General features: G+C 44.5%; 1 protein-coding gene across 1 annotated transcript; it reads right to left on the bottom strand.

Annotated features, from left to right (window-relative positions):
• Positions 1–4,565: 4,565 nt before the first annotated feature.
• FGFR4 (fibroblast growth factor receptor 4) lies at positions 4,566–25,210 on the bottom strand. The gene is made up of 18 exons (XM_054975926.1): positions 24,910–25,210; positions 23,444–23,587; positions 15,920–16,186; positions 15,448–15,537; positions 14,839–15,005; positions 13,777–13,900; positions 12,860–13,050; positions 11,902–12,040; positions 10,219–10,412; positions 9,400–9,545; positions 8,397–8,518; positions 8,159–8,269; positions 7,723–7,913; positions 7,056–7,178; positions 6,628–6,698; positions 5,981–6,118; positions 5,779–5,884; positions 4,566–5,616 (listed from the first exon to the last, which is right to left on the bottom strand). Exons 2-18 carry the CDS (start codon positions 23,535–23,537, stop codon positions 5,470–5,472), a joined length of 2,421 nt encoding a protein of 806 aa, XP_054831901.1. The 5' UTR covers positions 23,538–23,587; positions 24,910–25,210; the 3' UTR covers positions 4,566–5,469.
• Between the last annotated feature and the right edge of the window lie 206 nt (positions 25,211–25,416).

The raw sequence follows: 25,416 nt of genomic DNA, 5'->3' as shown, positions 1-25,416 counted from the left end.
GCTGAATGAGAAGCATTACCAAGCTGTCTCCTTGCCTAGTACTGCTCACCGCCCCCCTCACGGCTTAGTTTATTTGTACAAAAATGGCACAGAAAACTTTAAACAAACACCCCCTAGCCCCTGAGTGTCTGAGGTTGGCGCAGGCTGTCCAGGGTGGGACTAGCAAGCCCCTACTGGCAGCAATTTCTTCATCTCTGCTCAATGGACTCATTCACGGGCTGTGATGAATGCATTGGTTCTGGCACATTAGCAGGCAGCTGGGCTTTTTCACTGGGCCACTAAGTCTGGTAGGATTCACACCTGCCGGTGGTCTGTCTGTTTTACCAGGGGCAGTGGGGGAAGGGGACCACAGGGGTGACGTTTGTTTCCAGGTCCCAAGGACCCATGGGGTGGGTCCACTGCCAGGTCCCAAAATGACCCACAGATACCAAATGTTTTGAGCCATCACAACTACTACTAAATGAGTAGGAGGCTGTGAGATCAAGATGGGTAGTCATGTTAGTCTGTCTGTAGCAGTAGAAAAGAGCAAAGACTTTAGTAGCACCTATATCTGAAGAAGAGAGCTGTGAATGACTCACAAAAGCTCATACTCTAGCACAAATATTGTTAAGTCTTATAGGTGCTACTGGACTCTTGCTGTTTTCTAGCTTACCTCATTGGAACCTTGTGGGTCCTATCACAAGTTCTCAAAGCTGCAGAGATGGTGCACCACATATGCAGAGTGCTATGGCACGATGACCAGTGGCAGAACTGTTGGAATCTTATTGAGACTGAATACAAAATGGATTCCAGAATGAGTAGCAAAATACTGGAAGACATTTGAATACCCCCCTTGGTTCTATTGGATCAGTGGTAGGTGATTTCTAATTGCTCCATGCTAGTTCTACCAGAAGATAGCAGCATGTGGTATAAAAATACTATGAATAAGAAATATGGCAGAGGGTAGAGCTATATGGCGTAGCCTTTTCCACTCAGCAGAAACATTAAGAGAGAAACATGCTTCAAATATGCATTCCAAAGACTCTGAGACTGACTGCAAAAATATTCAAACATAGGAAACGAAGTGCCATGTGACTTCAGTGGTTGACCACATGATGCAAATAGCTAATACCACATCTTGTGGCAAGAAAAGCTGAAATCTGCTAGTAAATGCCAAGTCTAGAATACCTCCCACATAAGCAAGTTGAGAGTTTTGGGAGGTAAGCATAAGAGATACAGATTGTATTAAGCACCTTTTTTCCTGCTCACAGCCCTGGATAGGTTTGCAATTCTGTTCTGGGTTCTAGCTTTTCAAGTCACAATTCCTGAATTCTAGTGCCAGTGTTTCCCAAGCTTCTCTTTAGGGGGCCTACTGATATATTATGGCACTCGTTTGGAACCAAGTTGGCAATTCCATCAGTTGACACAGAAGCAAAACCCTGTTTATTCTTTTCCCTATGTTATCCCAAACATCCACTGCTTGCTGGGAAGTTTGACAGCCTACCGCCATTTGTGCTTCCCAGTCAAGTCTTTATTGTGGTGTCTGTAGTTAGAGGGTTGGCATTGGTCATGGACAGGATACTCAGCTCTCCTTCAACTAGGTTAACAGGTCTCCTTTCCCAGTTAGAGCAAAGATGACAGCTTGCTTTTCAGAAGCTTTGTCAATCCCATTTCAAATTAGTTATTGTTTTGGCAGAAAAAGAATGTAAGAGCTGTCAGCATCTAAGAAAAAGGACTCTACAGACTTGTTAGGAACTGGCATGATCCACGTCAGATGGGATGAGAAAAGTCACAGGAAGAGTAGTGTTGCCAGTTGGACCATTCCATGTTCACGGATCCCAGCAGTAGCCCATTGCTGACCATGCTGATTCAGAAAAGTGCCAACTCCCCCCTCCCCATTGCAGCTAGACAGATGTTTGATAATCTGCCCTATTACGGTCTGTCTTAAACTCCCAAGGTCTGGAAGCCCATAAAAGGAGAATGTATATTCTTCTTGGCATTAGCTGCTCCAGCTCTGATCCTGCCATCTATAAAACTGTCCAAGCCTGTCTAAATCTTACAATGTTTTGGTCTTAACTGTTCTTTGTAGTCCTAAATTGAACATGCTAAGTGCTCACTGTGATAAGCTGTTCATCTGATGGTTTTTGAAATAAACAATTTCAAGGAATACTCTCCGTTTATTTTCCCTGTGCTGTTCATGGGGTTAATGGGGCCCTGAAGATAGTGCCAAGCAATTCTTGCTACTCTTAAACATACAGCAACCTCCCCTGCCTATGGCTCCAAAGAAATGGGGTAATACCACATTTCCTGTTTCTAAGCAAATAGCTATTCAAATGGCTGCTACAGCAGTGCAATCCTAAGCAGTTACACCATTCTAAGCCCAATGGACTTAGAACGGCCTACCTCTGCAATCAGAATGTGTTTGCAAGCTGCCTTGAATCTTGCATGAGGCAGGGTACAAGTGTTTAAATACCCTCCCTGTCCCTTGTAATCAGAATTCACCTGGCAAAATACATCTACACAAATTAATTTTGCTTCCATAATTCATCCCAGCTGCAAAAACCTGTCTCTTTTAGCAGATAGCTAGCATAGGCAAAAGAAATACTCTTGAAATTATAGTACTGTGGTCACTAAAAACCTCTCTCAGATCCCTTTGGGTTTCTTTTTAGCAGATATGTATTCATTTTTTGCCTAGTTCACAGGCACAAAGGTTAGATGCTGTCTTCTCTAAAAATAAAAGCTGAGATGTTTGGAGTCTAGGCACAGTATGACAGCAGTGCAAAAGAGAGCTAGCTTCCATGTGTAGTGAAGGACAACTACAGTGGTCCAGATTTGTAGAACCCCTGTAGAGCCCTACAACCATTATGTCTCTTGCTATGAAAAAGGAAGTCAGGCTCAAACATCCATCTTGCTGCTTACAAAATACAAGTAAGCAGAGGGATTTCACAGATGCCCAGGTGGCTCATACTGGTATACCTGCACTGATGAGATTCAAGCTGCTAGCTGAGCAAGTGGAAGGGATGTGCCTGAATTCATTCCTCCACAACTCCTGCACATCTCTGGTGCCTTTGGCTAAAGTCCTTGTGCTGCCCTGAGGAGCCTTGTCCCCAAGCTTCTCAGAGTTGCTGCAACTGCCCATGCAGTTAGGTAACAGTACAGAATCACTTGCTCCACTCCACCACTTTGAGTGGACTGGAGCCCTGCAGGACAGAGTTTCTGGATGAGTGCAAGGCATTGTTTCTCATCCTTTCACCCAGCTGGACTGGAAATGGGCTACAGTTGAGAGAACAGGGAGGGAGGAAGCAAGGCAAGGGAAAATGGCCCATTGAAACCCTATCTTCACTGGGATGGAGGGGGCTACAATTCCTACACAGGGTCTCTTGTGAAACTCTAAACCAAGCAGGGGGGGAGGGAGGGACAGCTGCAGTCACCTCCTGGGGCTCAGCCCATGCTTTATGCATAGCTCAGTGGTAGGAGGAAGAAGAGGGAAACCACATGGGCATTAGCACATGAAGAGAGCCAAAATCGGAAGCAATAAATGGTTAACTGCTTCCCCAAAATATCCTTCTCTAGCTTCTTCACATGCCAGGTCCTTTGGAACTAGGACTAGGCAAAAAGGAGGATTTCTGGACATCAAGGAAGGCCATGGCTTCTTTTGATACCATTTCACTTGGGCCAATCACTAGCAGGGATATATTGGGGCGGGCAGTGGGGGATGGGGTGAGAGAAATATTCCCACTGGGCTTTGCTGAATCCTGAGATAGATTCCCAGGCTCTGAATGAGCAGCCAGTTGCTGGATCAATTTCAGGGAGATGCTGGTAGTGGAGTTCATGGTTAGTTAAATGGAACAGCAACTAATGCACAACAGATGGGGGTGAAGTGTTTTGTTCAGGAGCAAGCAAAAAAAAGAATGGAAGCCCTGCCTCTGCCCTCCCCACTACAGGACAGGCACACAGGTGCACATGCTCTGTGCTCAACCAGACAGCACAGGTGCATTGGGCACCCACACAGACCCCTCCCCAGGCTCATGTCCTTCCCCTTGTCTGCCAGGCTCTGTGGTTTGGGATATATCCAAAGTTGTATTTGGGATATACCCAAAGTTGTATTTTCTCCTCCATTGTGCCTCAGCCATGCCATTGCTTGGTAGAGCCAGTCCACAAAACAGATTGGAAGAATGCCCTTACAGAACAGAGGCTGCTTTGACCTATCATTTAGGAAAAGGGGAGAGTGCATTAGAACCAGCCTTCTTGTCATCCCCTCTTTAGGCTCCCATTGGTCTCTCAAGCTAATAAGCTCTTCATTGGCATTATCTTGCTCAGAGCTGCAAGCAAAGATATGACCAGTAGAGATACGCGGTGAGGAGGACACACAGGCTCTTGAGAGACATGCATAATCAATCAGCTCTTCAAGGCACTGTGACATAGAAAAGGTAATAGTTAGAGGCTGACTGTGTCTATCTAGATATGAAGAGTGTATGTACATAGAGTTTCTAAAGTTCCATGTTCATTTAGTTTGGAAGTAAACCAATAAGTATTAGCACATGAAGAGAGCCAATAATCAGAAACAAGAAATTTTTCTCCAAATTATTCTTCTCCAGCTTAGTTCTCTGGAACCAGTGACAACTGCAACAATGGCCTTTTAGAGGCTATGGATAAACCAGAGAAGCTGAGACCAAAACCAATATGGTCTACTTTTCTAAGCCTATGACCAGGGGAAACAAATGACTTCAGGAGGGCCAGTGTTCCAATAAAGATTTATGGCCCAGAGACGGGTCCTGGCTGGGTCAAAGCTTCCCTGGAAGCAGGCCACAAGAATTCCTGAGAGCAAAGACACCTCCAGTCAGAGGCTCTATTCAAAAAAATAATTTATGGGTGTGGATAATTCATGTGCATTAGAAGTGATATATACATAAATATTCATCTCTAGGGGTATGTACAGTGAGCAACAGAAGCCAGAAAGGAATGTCCATGCCCTGTGCAAGATGTCATCCTTGTGGGTAGGTCCAGCTGGGTATGGGTGGCCTGAGAAAGTTGGCTGGCTCCTGCCACTAATGAGGCTTCAATAAAAATATTAAATTGGGCACAGCATCAAACAAGCAGGGTGCTCCATGGCTGGGGAGATGGTCCCATGGGTCTGGTAGGGTCTCAGGCACATAGTGAGTGCTCTTCTCTTGGGCTAGGTCTCTCCCTGCTTTTCTGGTACCGGTACCACTCCCCGCCCCCCCAGCCAGCTGGCAACAGCCAAGGCTCAGCTAGAGTAATAGCCTGAAGGGAACCTGAGATTATAGGACATGAAAGCACCAGCATGACTTTACAAGGAAGAACTCCAGTCCTCATTAGGGCACTTTTGATAGTATATGTCCGGAAGACTCCAGAAGCTTTGGATGCAGAGTCTCAGGCTTTGCTGACGCAGTTCCCAGATCTTTGTTTCACCAAGGACAATGTGAGAACTTCTCTTTCCAAGCACTGTAATCCATGGCCTATTTCTCCTCATGTCCTCACATTGTGATAGGGAAAGAGACAGGGGGTGATAGGCAGTGGATCATGAGTGAAGACAGAGTCATCAGAAGAACAGGTGCTGGTTGTGTCCTCGCAGGACGGGGAATACTGTTCAAATGGCATTGACAGGTCCAGATACTGAAAACAGAGAGAAAAGGACACTTTTAGCTTTCACTGGGGATGAAGACCTGATTTCTCGCTAAAAAACACCACTAACTGTTGCAAATAACTGAATCTTTGTTGCATCCCCCTGCCACAGCCCCTGAGTGTTCTCATCACTTCCTAGTGCTTTGAACCTACCTCTTCAGAGACAGCAGCTAGGACCTTGTCCAGCCCCTCCACCAGTTGCTTAAAGGTGGGCCTTTGCGAAGGGACAGCATGCCAGCATTCCCTCATCATCATGTACCTGTTAGAGCAATGGCAAGAAAGCCTTCAGAAATCTGCCTCCTACTGTGTTCTTCACTCTCTAGTTAAGCAGGCAGGAAACCTCTCAGATGCTTACAGTTCATGGGTGCAGTTGGAGGGCTTGTCCATGCGGTGACCTTCTCTCAGGAGTTTAAAGAGCTCTTCCACTGGGATGCCAGGATATGGAGAACCTCCCAAGGTAAAGATCTCCCACATCAGAATTCCAAAGGACCACCTTAAAGTATAATTGGGAGTGGGAGGAGGGTTAAGAGATAGTAAGAAAGCAAGCAAAAACCACAGCATGAATATATATTGAGATTAAATCAATGGCACGGCATCTCTCACAATAAAACATGCAAAACTATAGCACAATCTAAAAAGCTGAATTTGTTACCAATGTAACACTGGAGTGCAGAAAGGACTGAGCATACATATACTGGAGACTGTTCAGGATGTTGGACTAGTTTGTAGGAAAAAAAGTTACTTTATACTTTGTGTGACCTCTGGCATAGGAAGGTAGGCAGGGCCCTTATATAGTGACTTTCCATGCAAATTATGGTATGCTCAATAGAGCTGCCAGGAAACTGACATATAACCTTGAATGTTCCCCATACACGAGCCTATTAGAAGTCAAAGAGCTACACACACAGTGGCTTACAACACTCAGTTGTTCTGCTGGGCATAACCGTTAAGGCCTGTTTTATTGTGGGAGCCCTTATCCATATCTCATTGAGTCACACTTACACATCACTCTGGTGCGTGTACACTCTGTCAAAGAGGGCCTCTGGTGCCATCCATTTTACAGGCAGGCGGCCCTGCAAGGAAAAATGAAAAGCCTTCAACTCAAGGCTTGGATTCCTACCCACTGCCAACCACAGAGTAGCCAAGATCATAAACATTCTCATCTGTGCTCATTCTGAAATTCTGATTTTTATTATCACTCGGGCTATTTTGAAAGCTGAGATTAACAAAAATTCCCTTTTCACTTCCCTGATATACACAGCGCATAGTAGTGTGCTTGTATGCATGCATATACACAGAGTTTTAAAGCATTCCACACTCTTTAGATGTCCATAACTCTAATTGTCCACCACCAGTCTTTTCCATTTAAAATCTATATATACGTTTCTTAAAAATTTCTTTCCCATTGCCCACAATTGACTTTTACTAACATTGCTTGTTTTCTTGTAGTAGTCTATGTCATGAACACCTCGGGCCAAGCCAAAGTCAGCAATTTTCATGACATTCTCTTCCGTGACAAGTACATTACGAGCAGCTAGGTCCCGGTGAATACACTGTAGAGAGAAAGAGAGAGGAGGAAGAGGAATTCTCTTTGAGAACTTGGCAAACCTTCTGCAGCCAGTGCCAGACAAACCCAGGGAGAGCATGCCATTGTTCAATCTATCATAGATGTGTAAGTATGAACTTCCTCATCTCTCTCCCATGCCCTTCAACAATTCCATCTGCTTCATCCTGCTAGGGCTGCCCACACCTGGTACTTTGAACTCTCTGTTCTACCTTCAGGCAATACCAGGGCACATCTGACATTATAGAGCCAAAATCCTGCTTGAGATATAGGGGAAAGTGGTCATAAATATGCCAGCTCCTGGCCTACAGCATTATATTAAGCACTGAAAAACATCAAACTACCCAGATGGAACATGGCTATTGGGCATCAGTCACTGCTGTTTAAGTGAAGGAAACATCCTACCAGGGAAGACAAGGAGGCAAATGTTTCTGAAAGCAGAGAATACTAAAAATTCCCTCTCTTCACTACCTACTTAAAATGACTTACTTAATATATATGGCAGTGCACTTGTGTGATGAAGCAACTCTTACCCGTTTGGACTCCAGATACTCCATGCCCCGTGCCACCTGATAGACACAAGAGACCAAGTCTTTGAAGGATAGCTGCTCTTCAGGCATCTTGGTAACATCAAAGGTGTAATCAGGTGTGGGAGGGCGACGGGCACGCAGGTATTCCCGTAAGTTTCCCTTGGCAGCAAATTCCACAATCACATAGAGAGGCCCTGCAATTGTACTGAAAGTGACCCTCTGTCTCATCCTCTGAAATCCCACATAATGTCTGTTGCCCCCTCAAAGAATGCCAGTGTTCCATGCTCCAGTTACAGCATCCTATCACAGGACCCGTGCTTTCGTCATAAATTGTGCCACAAAAGGGCTGAGCATCTCTTAATTCCTTTCCCCACAAGCACCTCTTTTCACACTGCATACAACAATCTCTGCCTCCCAGTTCAAAATAGTAACCACTCACCATCCTGTGTACAGACACCCAACAGGTTGATGATATTCTTGTGCTGGTCCATGAGTTTCATCATTTCCATTTCTGAGATGAGATCAGCCAAGTCCTTGTCAGTAGCATTATCTAGTGAGGCAAAGAAAGATGTCACCCAGAGGGAGGGCAAATTGAACTATGGTCTGGCCTTGGGTGTAGAATGAGGAAGAAATCCCCCAAATGAGAGTCTCTTTTAGCCCTGTACGCCACAAGTTACCTTTGAGCATTTTGACAGCAACAGTGATGGGACGCTCTGGCCGTTCCTGATCAATCCCATAGGCCTCTGCTCTCACCACTTGCCCAAAACAACCTTCACCTAGTGGCTTGCCCAGCACTAACCTAAGGAAAAAGAAGGCAAGACACCAGCTGAGGGATGTTCTCATATCACAGGAAAAGAGGCGTTTGGTAATGAGAGCCTAATACATATGGCTATGATATACAGAAGGTCAAACCAAGTCTTCTAGTATCGGATGAGTCTCTTCATTGAGCTTAAGCAGCCATGGACTTCACTTGGTTGTTCTGTCTCATACCCTGCTAACTCTAGCAGACACAAGTAAAGGAAGGACAAACATTTACATCTAGTTCACACATGTGGCGGCACAACCAAATTTCCCACACATGAGCATTCTTGGGCTTGTTCTTGTCAATTGTCTGGAGGGAGTAGTGTATAAAACTGAAGCACATGGGGTTGCAGACCTTTTAGAAGCAATCACATTGCTGGGAATTCAACAGTCATATGTAAGACATACACAGTGCATTTCTGATTCACATGCTGTTACTTTCATGTGCATGAGGACAAGTGTAAGTGTATGGACTATCATAAAGCAGAACCACAAGTGACAAAAGGCACAGATTGGACACTTGTCAGCTTCCCTCAAGTTTTGGTGGGAAATGTAGGCAGCTTGGCGGAATGTTGGACAAGTGACAGTTGAAAAGTCCATTGGACAGCAGTCAGAGAGCGAAGCTGCGAGACCAGGATGCCTACATTTCCCATCAAAACTTGAGGGAAGCTGACAAGTGTCCAATCTGTGCCTTTTGTCACTTGTGGTTCTGCTGAGAATCACCTGTTGGATGTATAGTAAATGAACATCTTGACATATGACTTTGAGGAAACAAACACTGCAATTTGACATCAGGATATGTGATCCAAGCTAAAAACATTAGTATAGCTCAGCATCCTCCTCAGAAGCACACACACTTGCTCCACCTCACAGAATTACCTGTCTCGTGGGAATTCCCACTTCGAGTCCAGTGGCAGCTCCACTTCCATGACCCCAGCCAACATGGGTGTGCAGCTTGATGAAAGGCGGGTCACACGCATGAGTGATGTGGTAGACTTCCCTGAGGAGCTTGATTCCAACGAGAACTGTGAAAACAGCACAAGAACTTGTTAGACTGGCCATGAACACTGCTCTTCTCCACAGCAAGGGACAAGGGCGAGATGTGACTCAAGTAATAAAATCCAATGTAGTAATAATAATAACAATAATAACAACCACCTTGTGCTTATATACCACTCTTCAGGACAACTTAATGTCACACTCAGGGCAGTTTATGAAGTCAATGTCATTATTTCCCCTACAAACAGACACCCTGTGAGGTAGGTGAGGCTGAGAGAACTCAGGGAGACCTGTGGCTGACCCAAGATCACCAGCTGGCTTCAAGTGGAGGAATCAGGAATCAAACCTTGTTCTCCAGATTAGAATCGTACCACGCTTAACCACTATAGTAAACTGGCTTCCAAAGGCAGTCTCAACTGGTAAGGCAGAGTATGCATGCTTAAAAATTCACATGCTGGATCAGATCATAGTCCATCTAGTTCTGCATTCTACCTCATACAGTAACAAACGCTGTCATGGGAAGCTCACAAGTCATGTATTAGTGGAGATGCTGTCTCAGGGTTTGGGCACCTCATTGCCATCCAATGGTTCCTGTTCAGAGCACAGATATAACACTTTACCAAAGATTGTGCCCCTCTGAAAACCACTGCAATGATAACATCCTGGTCAATCTGACCCACTGTAGGGGAGGTCACATACCTGCCGGATGAGAGGGAATTTGGAGAGCTTGTGTACTGCCATAGGCTCCAAGGGCTGCTTCCTTGGCTGGGTTTGCATCCGGCAGAGGAAAATGATGATGACAGCCATAGCCACAGCCAAAGATCCCGAAGTGTAGATAATGATATCTGTGTACTTGACATCAGGAGCATTCACTTCTTGCACCTGCTCTTCTTCTGCAATCAGTGAATGAATTCCTAATTAGCATGCTCTTCCAGGACTTAAACCAGCTTCGATCATGGCTGACAGCAAGGGCAGCTATTGCAACCAGGCCAGAAAAATTAGGACACTGCCAAATAGCACAGTTGCACAAGGCTCTCCACTTCCTGTAGAGAGCCATTTGTACAATCTAGCTAAAAGTAACCACTTTGACATTCACAATGATGTCAATACAAGAGAGTTGAGCAGCATCTGCTTAAATCTCTTGCTTGTCTATGGCTGGACTGTGCCCATTTTTTTTTCTCAAAGTGTTAGAGTATTATCATTTTGCGTAACCATTCCACATGTGTATAATATACATATCCATTAAAAAAACTTTAACAAGATTAAACAAATCAAGATACATGCTTCTTCATAAGATGTTTCATTATCCAAGTTAGACACACGTGTTGCTGATCATTTCTCTGTCCTAATTCGTTTGAGTAACATCTTAAAACGAAAGCTTATGTGCCATAAGTTATCCTTCTACAACAATTTCAGACTGGTTTCAGTGCTTTTCAATTTTACCATTTGCAATGTTTCATTTTTGATAGTCTTTATATATAGAAGGTTTAATGCTGGCATTCCCAGTGTCTGGCAAAAGCAATCCTAGCATACTAGCAAATTCAGAACCACAACCTGGTATCTGACAGGTTGTCTTTCACACAGTTTATTAAAATACACCAATCCTATAGCAATATAATACCCAAGATTCCCCTTGTCATCTTGATTACCATTTTCTAAAATTGTTTTGCTTCTCAGCAACCTCAGTACATTCACAGTAAATCTTCCTTTACAAAATAGCAGGGCCAGTGCTGACCATTAACATAAATCTTGGCTTTCGGGGAGTAAGACATTGCAGTACAGCTATTCGACAGCAATTTTGCTTTCAATGAAAGCGGACAGAAGCCTTGACTGAACAGAAATTCCTAAATCTTTCCATACTGTTATCTTCTTTTCCACATTCAATTATAGATGGCTTTACAAAGACACAACTTATCTTTTTAATAGTAAAGCCTTGACAGAATTTCTTTCCTTAATTTGTTTAGTCAAATTAGTTTGATTGAATTGTTTAGTTTAATCTTAATATTTTTTATTCCCCTCCCTTTATTATTGTGGAGGTTTTGCTAAAACAGTGCTATACCACCACTCCTTTTATGATTACTTTGTTTGTATTTTAACACAGAATTATCACTGCATAAAGCCATGAAACAATCTAACAGGATTTTGTCATGCCTCAGAAAGTAAATTTCCTTCCAATTTCCGTCCATTTTTTTTTAGTGATTCATCACTAGAAACTCATTCCATTGATTTTGTTTTTAAACTGAAGGGCATGCACAGACATAAAAGGGTTCCCCCCCCCCAATTGTCTACTAATAGGTAACATGTCTGGTTATGACACTGTGAAGGAATATCCTACAACCATTCATCTTTTCTTGCCCCACCACATCCTCTGCCCTTCCTTACCTGGCAACACAGTAAGCCAGGCTGACTGGTATGACAAGCCAATGGAGTTCCCTGCAAGGCATGTGTATTCACCAGCATCTTCCATAGAGACATTGCGCAAATATAGCACTTCCACCTCTGAGCTGTTAATATCTGCCGTCTGCCAAGACAAATGGGAAGAAACAAGAGAGAGGAAAGCATTAAGTCTAGACAAGAGAATTACCAGGCTCTCTCTCTGCCTTGCTTGCTAACAATATGTCAGGTTTGGTGAACACCTTTGCCTACTAATGGATCATGTACTCGTCTCTCCATTGAGAATACACTAGCTGAGGGAGCTATTGGTATTGCAAGATTTCATTGCTTCTAGAACATCCTGTAAGAAGCTTCAAGCCACATAGGCTACAGTTGTGTTGGATCATGAAGTTTCTCTGCCATACAAGGAGCATTTGCTTGCATTTTCCATATAACAGCTTATACAACTAGAGATATCACCTCAAACCTTTTTCAGATTTGGTTTCTTTCCTTGCACACTTTTAACCCCTTATTTTAAGTGAAGCCTGTTTGAAAAATAACTTAAAACCACATAACGTAGAAGGTACAATTTCTAATACTGATAAATATATATGTTTGTAACCCTACTTCCCAAATTAAGGAATCAGCAATTGGAAGATCCTGGACCAAATCTGGTCTACTGAAAGGTTTCACTTGCACCTCCATCTAATTGCTCACCTGAAGGTGAGGGAGACGTGGACAAAACAGTATTTGCAGCAAGAGACATTTCTAGAAGCAGTGGAGTTTGAGGCACTAGCCAACCACTCCTCGGTCTTTTCTCAAAGTACCTTTTTAGGAAAATGAGATGTTTAAATTGCTTAGGGCTGTCTCTATGGCAATGCCAGTTATAAACAATTGTAAATATCACTACATGCTCTACATTTTCCATTCCTGTTTCAAAAGAAAAAAGAAACCCTGGGCCTTTTACCTTAAGCACTTGCACATAGGGGATTCCATCAGGGCCATAGCTGCTGCCATTCACTTCAATGTGTTTCAGCCATTGTATGTGGGGCTGGGCATCACTGTACACTTTACAAAAAAATTCCACATCACTGCCCACCACTGCTGTGGTATTAGCAGGGAGCCCGGCTTGCAGAATTGGCCTATGTGGAGATCTCTCTGAAAGGGACAGAGCAGGTAAATGTTATCCAAAACAGCTGAAGTCTGCCAGATTCCCCAAAAGGGCAGTCTGCCAGTGCATAAATCAGTAAACACAAAGCTGGTAATGATAAAGTAGCAGGCTGAGGCTTGAGGTGGTGTTCTTCTCCATTATCTAATAGCACAACTTTCCTTTCAAATATTCCTTCTGCGGCAATATATATTCCTGTCTTAAGGCTAGCGGGATCTTTATGCCTTCCCTATCTTCTCTTTCTCCAGCAAACAAGACTGCACTTCTGATATTACTTGGTGCCACAGATGCAACTTCTGCCTAGTGCTGGCTCCAGGGCCTCTTTCCGGTGATTACAAGTAAGCTCAGAGAAGACAGATAATGAGGGGCTAAGAGATAAGAGAGCGAAGGCTTAAAGTTAGGCCTAGAGATCCAGACAGGGTTAATTAATTTCATCTGACTTCATATCCTAGGAGATCTCCAGCTTCCTTTGAAGTTGGTAAAAATTCAGGGCATTATTCATCTTCCTGGAGTATTTGAGGTCAGGATGGTGAGCCTGGTCCTTCCCACAAGAACTTGGATGGCTGATAGGCTGGGAGTGGGCTCTGGCCTCCCACACAACTCAGAAGTACTAATAAGTGAAACACTTTTCAGGCTTCCTTAGGATGGCCCCACAGTGTTTGTCTTTTTTGGCTGGTTTTTATATGGTCCATCTTCTGTGAGGGAGATGCTCTCACCTAGGACATCCAGAAAGTAGCTGAAGCGGATGCTGCCAAACTTGTTCTCCACCAGGCAAGTGTAGTTGCCTCGGTCAGAAGGTACCACACTCTCCATGACTAAGCTCCAGTGTTGATGCCGCAGCTGGAGGAAGGGAAGCAAACACATGCTAAAGTGAGCAGATGAAACATTTTAAAGTCAGATTCTTTTTGTCTCAGATGTTCTTTGCTTCAGATAATACACAGTTTTGTGTTAGCCCAAGTTTTGGAACTACAAACAGAACATACTAAGTTAATGTCAGCAGCACAGCAGGTATTTAGCACAGTGATACCCAATATGGTACCCAGTATGACACCCAATATGTTTTCTTGCTTTCCTCCATCTAACTGAAGTAGAAACTGCTTTGGTAGAGGCCTGGAGGCATTATCTTTGGGTGTGCAGGGAGCACCCATTCACACATGAAGCTTCCTTATACTGAATCAGACCATCAAGGTCAGTATTATCTACTCAGCCTGGCAGTGGCTGTCCAGGGTCTCAGGCAGAGGTCTTTCCCGTCACTTACTTTTAACTGGAGATGCCAAGGATTGAATCTGGGACCTTCAGCATACAAAGCAGAAGTTCTTCAAGTGAGCTACATCCCCTCTCCAGAATAGCCACCTCCACTGTAAGAGGATGCTTGGCTTGGAAACATTCCATGTTTTGCAATTTCTCCCTCCATGGCAGCCATTTTGAGGTACTGCCCAGTATCATTTCTCAAAATCTCAAAAGTGCCCACAGATCTCAGCATGTTTGGAGACCCCAGAGGTAGCTTCTGGCTTCTGACCAGAACACACACACACACCACAACACAGAGAGAGCGAAACTGTATAAATTATACTTGGTTCTGTTAATTTCACAGGTGGCTTCTATAATAATGGAGAGTGCCTTCTCTCTAAACAGTTTTGCAGGGCATATTCCTTTCCACCCCCACACAAACCCTAGCTCATATGAGCTAGTAAAAAAAAACAGCTGTAATTTCAACAGGGTGGATGAAAGTGGAGAAAGAATGATTTGAGGAAAGACCAAAGGGTCTGCGCTCTTACTCGGATCCCTCCAATACGGTGCTCCCCTCGGAATTCCCGCCCATTCTTCAGCCAGCGTATCGTAGGATTAGGGCTCCCTGAGGCTGGACAGCGGAATTTGACTGTATTTCCTGCTGGGACTGCATATAGCTTCTTGTCCATTCGATGAGGGTGTGTCCAATAAGGTGCTGAAGAAGACATTACAGATCAGTCCCAAACTTTAATAAAATCTTAAAGATAAGCTGGTGAAGGCATCAGGACTACCCTCAGAGAAAGGGGGTGCCAATATTTCAAGCAAAGACTGAGAGCCACTTGGGCAGCTAGGAGTATGGTGCATATGCATGACAGCAGAGAGTGGTACAGAACCACTCGGCCAGGAAACCTCAGAACCCCAGGAGAGATGAATGCATGCCCAGACACATTTCAGCAGAACTCTGTTACTAGCTGGAGATAATAAGAGTCAAACCTTGCTGGTTCTATAAGAATTCTGCAGAGAAAAAGGCTGAGAAGTCAGCATGGAAGATGTTTGATTATGCTGTACAGCAGCACCGAACATCACTTTCTCCTGTCCCAGCACTGCTACAGCTTGCAGAAACTACTGAACCATAGCTAACTTGGCACAGTACTCACCTCGCCTGGTGTGTATTGGCTCCTCATTTGAATCCACATGAACACTGTCCACATCACTGTCTTCATCATCATCACCAGACGCCAGCGAATCTGAAACCGAAGTGCCACAAGCTGAGTCTTTGCAGTACTACCACCAAAGCACCTGAAGCTCATTGTACAAATACTGCTTGCCATAGAAGTTCCTGGCTAGTACTTGTGAAGGACTACAGAGAAGTAAGCAAAAGAGATTCAGGACTATGATCAGGGATGAGGGAGAAGTGGAAGAAGGAGACTCTTAGATACTACAGTCCTAACATCTTGCAGAATGGTTAGTACATAACTATCTTGTAAAGGAAACTCCACACTATGCTTGCTGTTTTTGACACTGTGAAAGTAAGGCCATATGGGACAAAGCACCATGACTAATTAAAGTTAGGCCTCTTTCAGGAAAAGATGCAGTAAACAGAAGTAGGAGCACTTTCCTTGCTCTTACCTACAACAGAGATGGTAAAATTGCGCAGGATCTCGCCAGTGCTCTGTGTCCAGCATGAGTACAGCCCTGAATCTTCATAGGTGACATCAGAAATCTCCAGCATGCTCTGCTTCATGTGGATGCGCCCACCTGGGAGAAGCTGCTTGGCTTCTTTGTACCATGTGATCATGAGGCTGTGGTTGGCACTACAGTAGAGTTTCAGTAGATTCCCTGGGTCCAGTAGCAAATGCTCTGCCTCCACCTCCAGCATATGGCTCTCAAACATTTCTGTCCAGCACAGAGAGGGTACCAGTCAGTGCAATGGCAGAGCTAGCTTACTTTAGCTGCTTTGATAATGGTGCACAACCTCCATAAGAGAAACATTGACTAGGAGGGGAAAGATTGTGACATCAACTTCAACAGAGGAATTCCTTTATCCCAGGCAGATCCCAAACAATATAGCCAGACATCAGTGTGGATACCTTACTCGCTCCCTGGATCACCAGAAGGCATGACGGTGTTAGGGCTTAAATGGCAGGATTTTCACTCGCCATAGTATGAAAGTGGAAAGAGAATGGCACACTGGAAATTGGTAATTGATGGTAATGGTGGCATCTGGTTCTTTTGTGATTGAGAACAATCAGCCACCAATTGTGCTAACTCAAGCATGTGGACAAGTTGTGTTAAAAAGGCAAGAACTGAAGTTTGCCTGGGTTCTGCATCTACTACTGGAAACTTTGTCTTATTTTCCGAGTATGTGGAAGGGGGTTGTGGTTACTCAGTGGCAAAAGAAAAATATTCTCTATATATATTCTTTTTATTTCAATAGTTCTCATAACTAAAAGGAAAGCCTGCATGTGGAGATCATTGTCCTCATAGCAGGCAAAGCCCAGAAGGATATCCTGTTTTGGATGGGTTTGCATTCTTTCTATTAACTTAATCCAGTCCACCATTTTCTCTGGAGTACAGATGAAAAGACCTGGGGCAAAAATGGATTTTCCCTCCCTCAAGGCTAGAAATGGAAAAATTAGTGCGTTTGGGGAAAACAAGTACAGATATACAAAACAATGAGCAAAATACTTTTTCAAGAAATTTGGTAAACAGATGTTGTCACACTACTGAAAGTATCTTCATTTCATGTTCAAAGTTAGTAGTAGTTAGCATGATTAATAGTGATAACATGCTACTGCATTTGACTGAATTACTAAACAATCAGCAATCTTTGGATAATGTTGGAAAAGTATCTCAAATGCAGAATACAGAATATCTTCAGGCATTTGATACAGGAGTGCAATCTGGAGACCTGGCAACCATATTATATCTGTAGCACACATGAACTGGACAACACAGTTTTGCTTCTTAGATGCCTCAGACTCTTTGATGAATCTTTGAAAATTCACAAAACCAAGGTGATAGCTAACATGAAAGGCTGAGGTGGTGCTTGTTTCCATTTGTCCAAATCTCCATTTTCTGAAGTCCATGAAGCTCAAAGTAAAAAAGTCAGAACCAAAAGACACTGAGGTGTGACTTTTGCAGTCTTGAAGAGGTCTCAGATTAATCACCTGATGTATTTCATTACTGTTAACTATCACAGGAGACAGCAGTTTGGATTGGGGACATAGCACATTGTGGGGGGCAAGGATACTCCTCCCATATGCTGTTTTCCTTATGGAAATTCCACCCACCCCTGCTGCTGCTAGCCTAAGTAGAGAAAAGTATATTATATTTATCTTTCCCCCACCTCATCAGGGCTAATAACAGTTAGGGAGAGGCAGTTTGTAACAGGAAAATGGTACGGTAAAAGGTTAAACCTCTGCCCACAGTATTTCTCCAATCCAGACCCCTACTCTATGGGTGCTTTTTAACATTAAAAAAATTCAGTGTATTATCCAATCACAAATTTCCCACATCATGCCTGACATGACCTTAGTTGATGCCAGTATTTTCAAAGATGTATTGATTAGGATGGAGATATGCATTTAATCAATCAATCAATCAATAAAAATGGCTCTTTATCAGCCTTCACTTACTTTCATAACCCAAACCCATCTGTCTTTAACCAGAAGCATGTCCCCATGAATTCCACAGAGTTTAAAACATACACAGGATTATAGCACATAACACTTTTACTTTTTAAGTGTATCCTAGGGCTGCCAGGTCCCCCAATGGCAGTGGGGGATTCCCCACTCCCAGCCTCTGTCCCCGCTGCCACTCACTTGGCTGGGGGAAAAGGCCCAGGAAACAGGCTGGGTGGCAAAAACCTCCTGGGACAGTGCCCGGCAGCAGGAATGCTCCTAGGCCCTTGGGAAGAGCGGGAGCATGCCTGCCACCAGGCACAGTAACGTCACTCAAGGAAGTTACATTATTGTACCCTGTAGCGGTGTGCATGTGCTTTGTGCGCGCACAATGAAGACACTCCTGAAAAGTGCCAGGTACCTCCCCCTGCAACCCTAGTGTATCTTGAGGTGTAACTTAACAACTGAAGTTATCAATACCTCAGGTAATAAAACCTTCCATTTGTTCACTACAATGTTGGTTTTCTATTTTTGATGTTTATTTTTTCACCCTACTTTCCTAATCCAAAAGCTAAGGTATACGGATGCTTATTTGGAAGGCAGCCTTACTATATTCTATGGGACTTTCTTGCAAGCAAGCATGCGTAGGACCATGCTGTTGCAACTCCACTTGTCACACACTACATTTGTGAATACTGTTTTAATTTTAAAAAAGCAATTCATAAATATTACCAATTTTACATTCTGATTAAGGAATGTATAATACAAGGAAAGCATATGCTATAGGGAACATAATTTGAGATTATAATAATAAATGCAGGCAGGCAGAAAGTAAAATTGCAAGCCCCCACCCCTTTTGGTCCCCCAAATGGGGAAGTGTTGTTTTCTTCCATGACTTTACAGTTTTGAGTTTTATAACTGTATTCTGAAGCATCCAAAATAGCCCTGGAGTAGCAAATTTAGAAGAACAATAATAAGGGAAGACAAGGAGAGGGGAGAAAAAGGTTTACAGGAAAGAATAATGTAGGGGAATGGAAAATACCTTTGTTCTGATGGGCCTGGCTCTTTTCTTGCCTTAGGCAAAACTAATGACTTTATGGGAAAATACCCAATTTTGGACACTTTCTGAAGAGAAACATCAAAAAGGGGGGAAATATTCAAGGAGGATTTTAGGTTAATCTAGAAACATTTTTTTCCTCTGGACTTGTGATCAGAGTGGCTGGGCATATGAGATACTAGATAATTGCCTGTGCATAGACTGCACAGGCACAGGTTTTGAGGGAGGAACTGGTAACAAAAGGGGGTATATTTAGGGCCTGATGCTTACTAGGTTCCTTTTGTGTTGTCTGGAGCATCCAAAACAGCACTGGAGCAGCGAATTTACCAGAGTAATGATAAGGAAAAAAGAGGAGACTGGGACTTTTAAGTAATCATAGGAAGGAATTATTAACAGTGAAGCTGACAGGTTGAGGAAGAGTGCATTCACAGTTTCTGCCCCCCCCCCCTCTCATGATACTCGGAACTCTGTTCACAAGCGCCTTTGTCCTGGATTCCTGCCTTTGCCACTTGTTCTGTGGGGCAATGATGTCATCAAAGCCCCAGTGCGGCCAGTCTTGGACAGGAGAAAGGATCCCCAGGGAGAGTGAAGCATGACTTCTCTGCTCAGTCCCCTCCTCCCCTCCCCAGCCTCTCTGTGGGGGCCTTCGATTGAGTGGTCACTCACTCAGCCAAGAGTGACTGTTTTGACAGATTCCAAAATGAACATGTCGGGAAGCCCCGTGACTGCTGCCCCTCCCCCAATCACCATTGTCCCAGCCACACTGCTCCTTTCCCGTGCTCTCCTTGCCCTGAATTACAATAGGGGCCAGGCCCTTTCAGCAGACAGCTCTGTTATTAGCTCCAGTTCTGCCTCCACATATTGGGGTGGGGGGGGGGAGAAGAATGAGATAAGGAGCCCGGATCATTGCTGCCACTGAAAATGCAGCTGAATAGAAAAGACCCCAATGGAAGGCTGAGTAATATGGTTCCTGTTTCCCTTTCTGGTTCTAACTCACCAATGCTACCACCCCCCTCTTCCTTTTCATTCAGATCCATTTCTTGCACTTGCATCTCTCCTGCTTAGCTCGGCCAACTCCCTTAAACTCACAGACCTTCCCCTTCTCCCTCCCCAATGGCATGAGTGGGAGTGATAGGTTTCACACTCAGCTGACTCCACAACTTCCCGCCTCCCTGTTTGTCTAACCTGGATTTGAACTATAATTGCTTTGGTGACCCATCCTCCTCCACCATCAGCCTGGGTTGTGGGAGCCTCGCCAACTCTCCCCTTCCCCCCCAAACCAGCACAGTTATAAGATCCTCCATGCTTCCAGTTTTATTGGTGCCAGTCTTCCAAGTTGATGAACACTAGGGAACCGCTCTGGTGTGTGAGTATGGTGGGGGCAGACTCTCCATCCCTACTGTACTAGATGGTTTGAAAACTGACAAGTGTCAGAGAAGGCATCCTGAATGCAGCCACTGCAAGTCTGGCTCTTTCCCACTATACAACCGTGATCCCTTTCTACCAAAGCTCAGAGCTGGAGGGACTCCTGCATTCATTGTGGAACTAGTGCATGTTTCAGCCGGAGAGTCTAAATAATTCTTCTCCCCCATGATCAAGGGGCATACGCAACAGCCTTGGTTACCCACTCAATACTTCAGAAGTACTTAGGAGGAGGTTCTGGAGAATTTAGAAGCATCTACTCCAAATTTGTAAAAACTTCTATGTCATCCAGTGGGGTTAAGGGATTTGAATCAACAGTTAATGTGGTTTTATAAGGGTTACTATCTACAGGGCCACCACACTTACTCTGAGGAAGGGCCACAGCTCAGTGGTACAGCATCTGCTTGGCATGTAAAAAGTCCCATGTTCAATTCTCAGCATCTCCCATGAAAAGGATCAGGTAGTAGATGTGGAAGACCTCTGCCTGAGACCCCGGACAGCCATTGCCAGTCAGCGTAGACAGTACTGACTTCGATGGACCGATAGTTTGACTCAGTGTAAGGCAACTTCATTTGCTGACCTTGGGACTTTGTTCATATATTGGGGAAGATGTGCCCTACAGCTGTTCTTTACTACAGAAACAATTAAAGTAATTGCCAAGGGTAATTCAGTAATTTTATTTGAATATAGATCCAGAGGAGTTAGCCGTGTTAGTCTGTAGTAGCAAAATCAAAGAGTCCAGTAGCACCTTTAAGACTAACCAATTTTATTGTAGCATAAGCTTTCAAGAATCAAGTTCTCTTCGTCAGATGCATGATCATGCATCTGACGAAGAGAACTTCTTGAAAGCTTATGCTACAATAAAATTGGTTAGTCTTAAAGGTGCTACTGGACTCTTTTTGATTTTATTTGAATATGACTCCACTCCAAGAAAACGACTCTGATTGGAAGGAAAGGGAACCCCCACTTTTATAAGAGCATTCAATAGATATGGAGCCTATTTGATTAGCAGCTAAAGTAGCTAACACATCAAATAGCGGCTGCTTTTCTCTACAACATCATTTGTATTCTAAACAAAAAAAAGGGAAGAGACACAAATGAATATCCCAACTGCTAAACTGCCATCCTCTCTGCCCCTTGTCCAAGATACACTCAAGATACTCCAGCTGAATTTCTTAACAATTCTGATTTTCCCAAACCCATAGGATTAAGCGCAAATTGAACCACACAGTTCTGGTGGCTAAGAGAATCCCAGTTCTAGGATCTGGGGAGATGTCCAATTCAGTTGCCAGCTAGCACGGGCCTTTCACAGGTGGAATCAATGACACAGGAATAAAGGTCAGGAATAAATCTGTAATGCCAATACAGACAATTGGAAACAATCTTACCAAGATCCATTTGATGTCAAAGCTCTTGGATCGTTTTGACATAAATCAGGTTCCTTGTTCTCATAGCCTGGCTACAAGGCTATAAGGCTCACCAAGACACCCAATTAAATCATAGACATTTAAAGCCCTGAACAGGCTCCCAGAAATTCACCTTCACTCTTTTCTCTTTTCTCTGAAACATACACAATTCCCCCACCTCCAATGAATTGCAGGAAACAATCTATATGTTGACTGCCATACCCTTATGTCCACTTCTTCAATCCAATAAAATAAATAGCTGGGTAGTTGGTGGTGGCAAGTACAATGATCATCATGATAGAGAAGCAGCTGGTTGGCACAAATGATAAACATCCCATTTGTTCACTGGTTGTGCCAGCTTTGTAAGTGGATGTCTTTTTTGAAGCATGAGACAGGATGCCAACCACCTGGTACTAGCCATTTACCCTCACCTTTCCAGGGGGTTCTGAAAGTACAAAACTATACCAAAGAACCCACAGCACTAGTAAACTAGGTTATTCAATGGGACCAGTCATAAAACCAACAAATTATACTGGCCAAATAATTTAAACAACTCCACAAATTTCACACTTTGCATTTATAACAGTGTTTTTGTAATAACTGAACAAATCAGGAGCCCTGTCTCCAATATGTTTGCACAGTGTCTGGCTCCATAGCAATGAATCCACAATTAGATCCATTGCACAGTACATAGTGACAAACCCTGAATCTGACCAACTGGATGAAGCAAGCTACATTAACCTTACATTACAAACTCTTAATTGTGTTTCCATTTTACACAAATCTGTATGTGCCTGATTGACTGAGGCACCTTTAATCCCCTTCTGGAGATGCCACACGAAAAGGTAAACTCTTATCAAATCACAACCAGAAGGACGATCCAACAGATATGTTCACAACACAAAAACAGAAATGAGGTCTTTCTGGGGACAGACTTAAAAAAAAAACTAGTCTGTGTTTCTTTACTTTAGAGGAAATCTGTAAATTTTACCTTATGGTGAAAAAACACCTGTTTGAAACATATATGTTGGATGAGAACACAAATATCCAGGGGAACATTCTCTTTAACAAACTGGTAAATCCCTCCTCAGTTACAAGAACAGTCTTATAAACTGTACTTTCTACCCTACAGCCATCATCAGATGCTGGTGTTCTGTGTTCCTACAAGTGTGGGGTAAAAAGAAGAGGCTAGGTAGTTGCAAACATTATGGCTAATTGTACTTTTGATTCTGAGCTCATGCACTCACATGGGGGATGGGATATGTGCTCTTCACCATTCTGATGTTACCAGAGCAGGTTAGAGAAGAACAGGTTGGCAACACATTGCACCACTACTCTTATCATGATCCATAACCTGTGCAGGTCAGCAGACTGCAAACTGGACTTGGATCAGGGAGGTTTCATCTCCCATCTATGCAATAAACTCATTATGTGGCCTTGGAAAAATCACTTATCTGCTGTGAGTAATATTGATGAGCATTACAGAGTTCTCTTACATCAGCAAAAATACATAGCAATTTAAAAATCTCCTATAAATTATAAGTAGCAGCACACCCGGAATGCCTGTGATCCTTGTTCCTTGCACCCTATCAAATGCTAGTCTCTTTCCCACACCAGGAACAGCACCTTTTCTCCAGTGACTCACCTGGCTCCATTGTCTCTTCTGTAGAAGTACCTGGCCTAGTATACATTACTGCTATTAACAGGAACCTAAGGAGGTACCACAGAAGGGGTGGCATTCTGTTGTCTCTTCTTCTTCCCCCTGGGCTCTCAGTTGAATCGTCAAACTCTAGAATGAGAAAGGAAAGAGTCCTTTGTCCTCTATGTTTCCTAGCTGAGGAATGCATACAGGGACAGTTTTCATCCTTTTTGGAGCAAAAGGGAGAAACTTTGTAATATTCACTGCCCTGTAGCCCTTTCAGGACATTTTCTTTGGAAGGACGGAGCTGGGAATAAGGGGAATCAGTGATTCTTTTCACAGTTACTCTAAAGTACTGATTGGAACAATTCAGCATGACACCCTTCATTGCATATAAGTGAGGCAAGTTCCAAGCCTCTGGAATGAAAGTAAACTCAGTTCCTGACTGCACATGGTTTTCTGCTACCACCTCAAAATGTCCATTTTGAGAACTGACTCAACTTTTAGGGAACCGCTTTGGCACTCATAGGGTAGGGATGTCATTGGAGGGTCTAAATACCCAATGTGCAGCAGATGCCCTTAAGGGTCTCCAGCCTGAACAAGGGAGCCCCTTGGGAGGAGCCCCAGAATCCCTGACTTCTGGGACTCTCGCCCACCCACACAAATACAGCACAGCTCATTTCCCTCCTATCCTGCATTCTTTGAAATCTCAACCAAATACACCTTCTCATTGGCTCTGGTGGTGAGCTAGAAAGCATGCAGAACAGAAGGTGCAAGAACAGTGTGTGCTCTGGCCCCCAAGGAAGAGGGTGCCGAGTGATAGCGTGCTGGGTAGGGAGTGATGGAGGAAGGCGATTATTCGGGATAATGATCAGGGGAGTGATTATTTGTGTATTATCTATATCTGGTGTGTGTTGGATGGGGGGGGGGAGAACATCTACCCTTGCACAGCACAACTATACTGCAGAAATTATACAGGTATTACGTTCATTTCAGTAGACGGTCGGGAGTTTATTCATTAAATAGGATTTCGGAGTGTACTTGAAACCAGTGGTGTGCCGAAAGAGAAGCGAGTGTGAACGAAGAGAACGTGTTTATTCGCCTGGCGCAACTGCATATATGGAGAGTGTGTACATGGCGTAAGTTTACAGGGATGGAGTTGTGTGTGGTGAGAGGAGGGAGGGAGCTGTGCCCGAGAGTGGGCTCCGGAGGGCAGCTTAATCTTTAATCCGAGCGACAAAGGGTTTCTGAGCGCCCGGACAGCCTGGTAACAGATTTACAGACCCTCCCGGCCAAAGTCCAGCTCCTAACCCCCCACGGAAAGGCACTTCTTCGCCCCGCCACACCCCAGGGAGCCTGCTGGGTCGCAGCGAATAAGACAGCCCGAGTTCCGCTCCAGCCCCGCGACTGCTGGCCGGGACCACGGCTTCGACCCATTCCTGCGGCCCTTCCAGCCCCGGGGACTTCCTCACCTACTCCGGCCGGCTTAGCGCAGTCTCACTATTCCTCGCCGCGCGGCGCAGCCCCAGGACTCCATCCCTCGTAGGGCAGCCACCTAGGGCAAAGAGTTCCAGTCCCCCGAACCTCCAGCCCGCGCCGTGCCCGGCGAGCCCGGCGAAAGAGAATAAATCCAGGCAAGCGCTCGCTCAGTTCAGCGCCTGACTCTTCGCAGGCTGGGAGTAACGATGCCCAGCCGCGCACAGATCCCGGCGCCTTCTGTCGGCTTCTCAACAGGCGCTGGGACTTTGTAGCAAAAGCTCTCAGGTTACACCCCTGCGCAGCCGGCCCGCTCCGTGCCAACAATGGGCCGCGAAAAGAGCCGGGGCCGAGGGGAGGATCGGAGGGACCCTGCCCCGCCCCCTCCCTCCCTCGTGCCCTCCCTCTGCCCCCCGCCTCCGCAGCGGCCGGGCCTTTTCACACTCACATTAGCTAAATTCTCTCCCCCAAAGCTCCGGCAAAGGGGATTAAGCAGAGTTCAT

The sequence above is a fragment of the Eublepharis macularius genome, chromosome 4 (assembly GCF_028583425.1).
Source record: "Eublepharis macularius isolate TG4126 chromosome 4, MPM_Emac_v1.0, whole genome shotgun sequence".
Lineage (NCBI taxonomy): Eukaryota > Metazoa > Chordata > Lepidosauria > Squamata > Eublepharidae > Eublepharis > Eublepharis macularius.
This window is presented reverse-complemented; position numbering and strand designations above follow the sequence as displayed.

Coding starts and splice junctions, on each gene's coding strand:
- FGFR4 (XM_054975926.1), bottom strand. CDS start 23,537: ATGCCACCCCTTCTGTGGTACCTCCTTAGGTTCCTGTTAATAGCAGTA. Junction 9,546..10,218: donor AATTCCCTCTCATCCGGCAG/GTATGTGACCTC, acceptor CTGTTTTCACAG/TTCTCGTTGGAATCAAGCTC. Junction 7,179..7,722: donor AGTATCTGGAGTCCAAACGG/GTAAGAGTTGCT, acceptor TTCTCTCTACAG/TGTATTCACCGGGACCTAGC.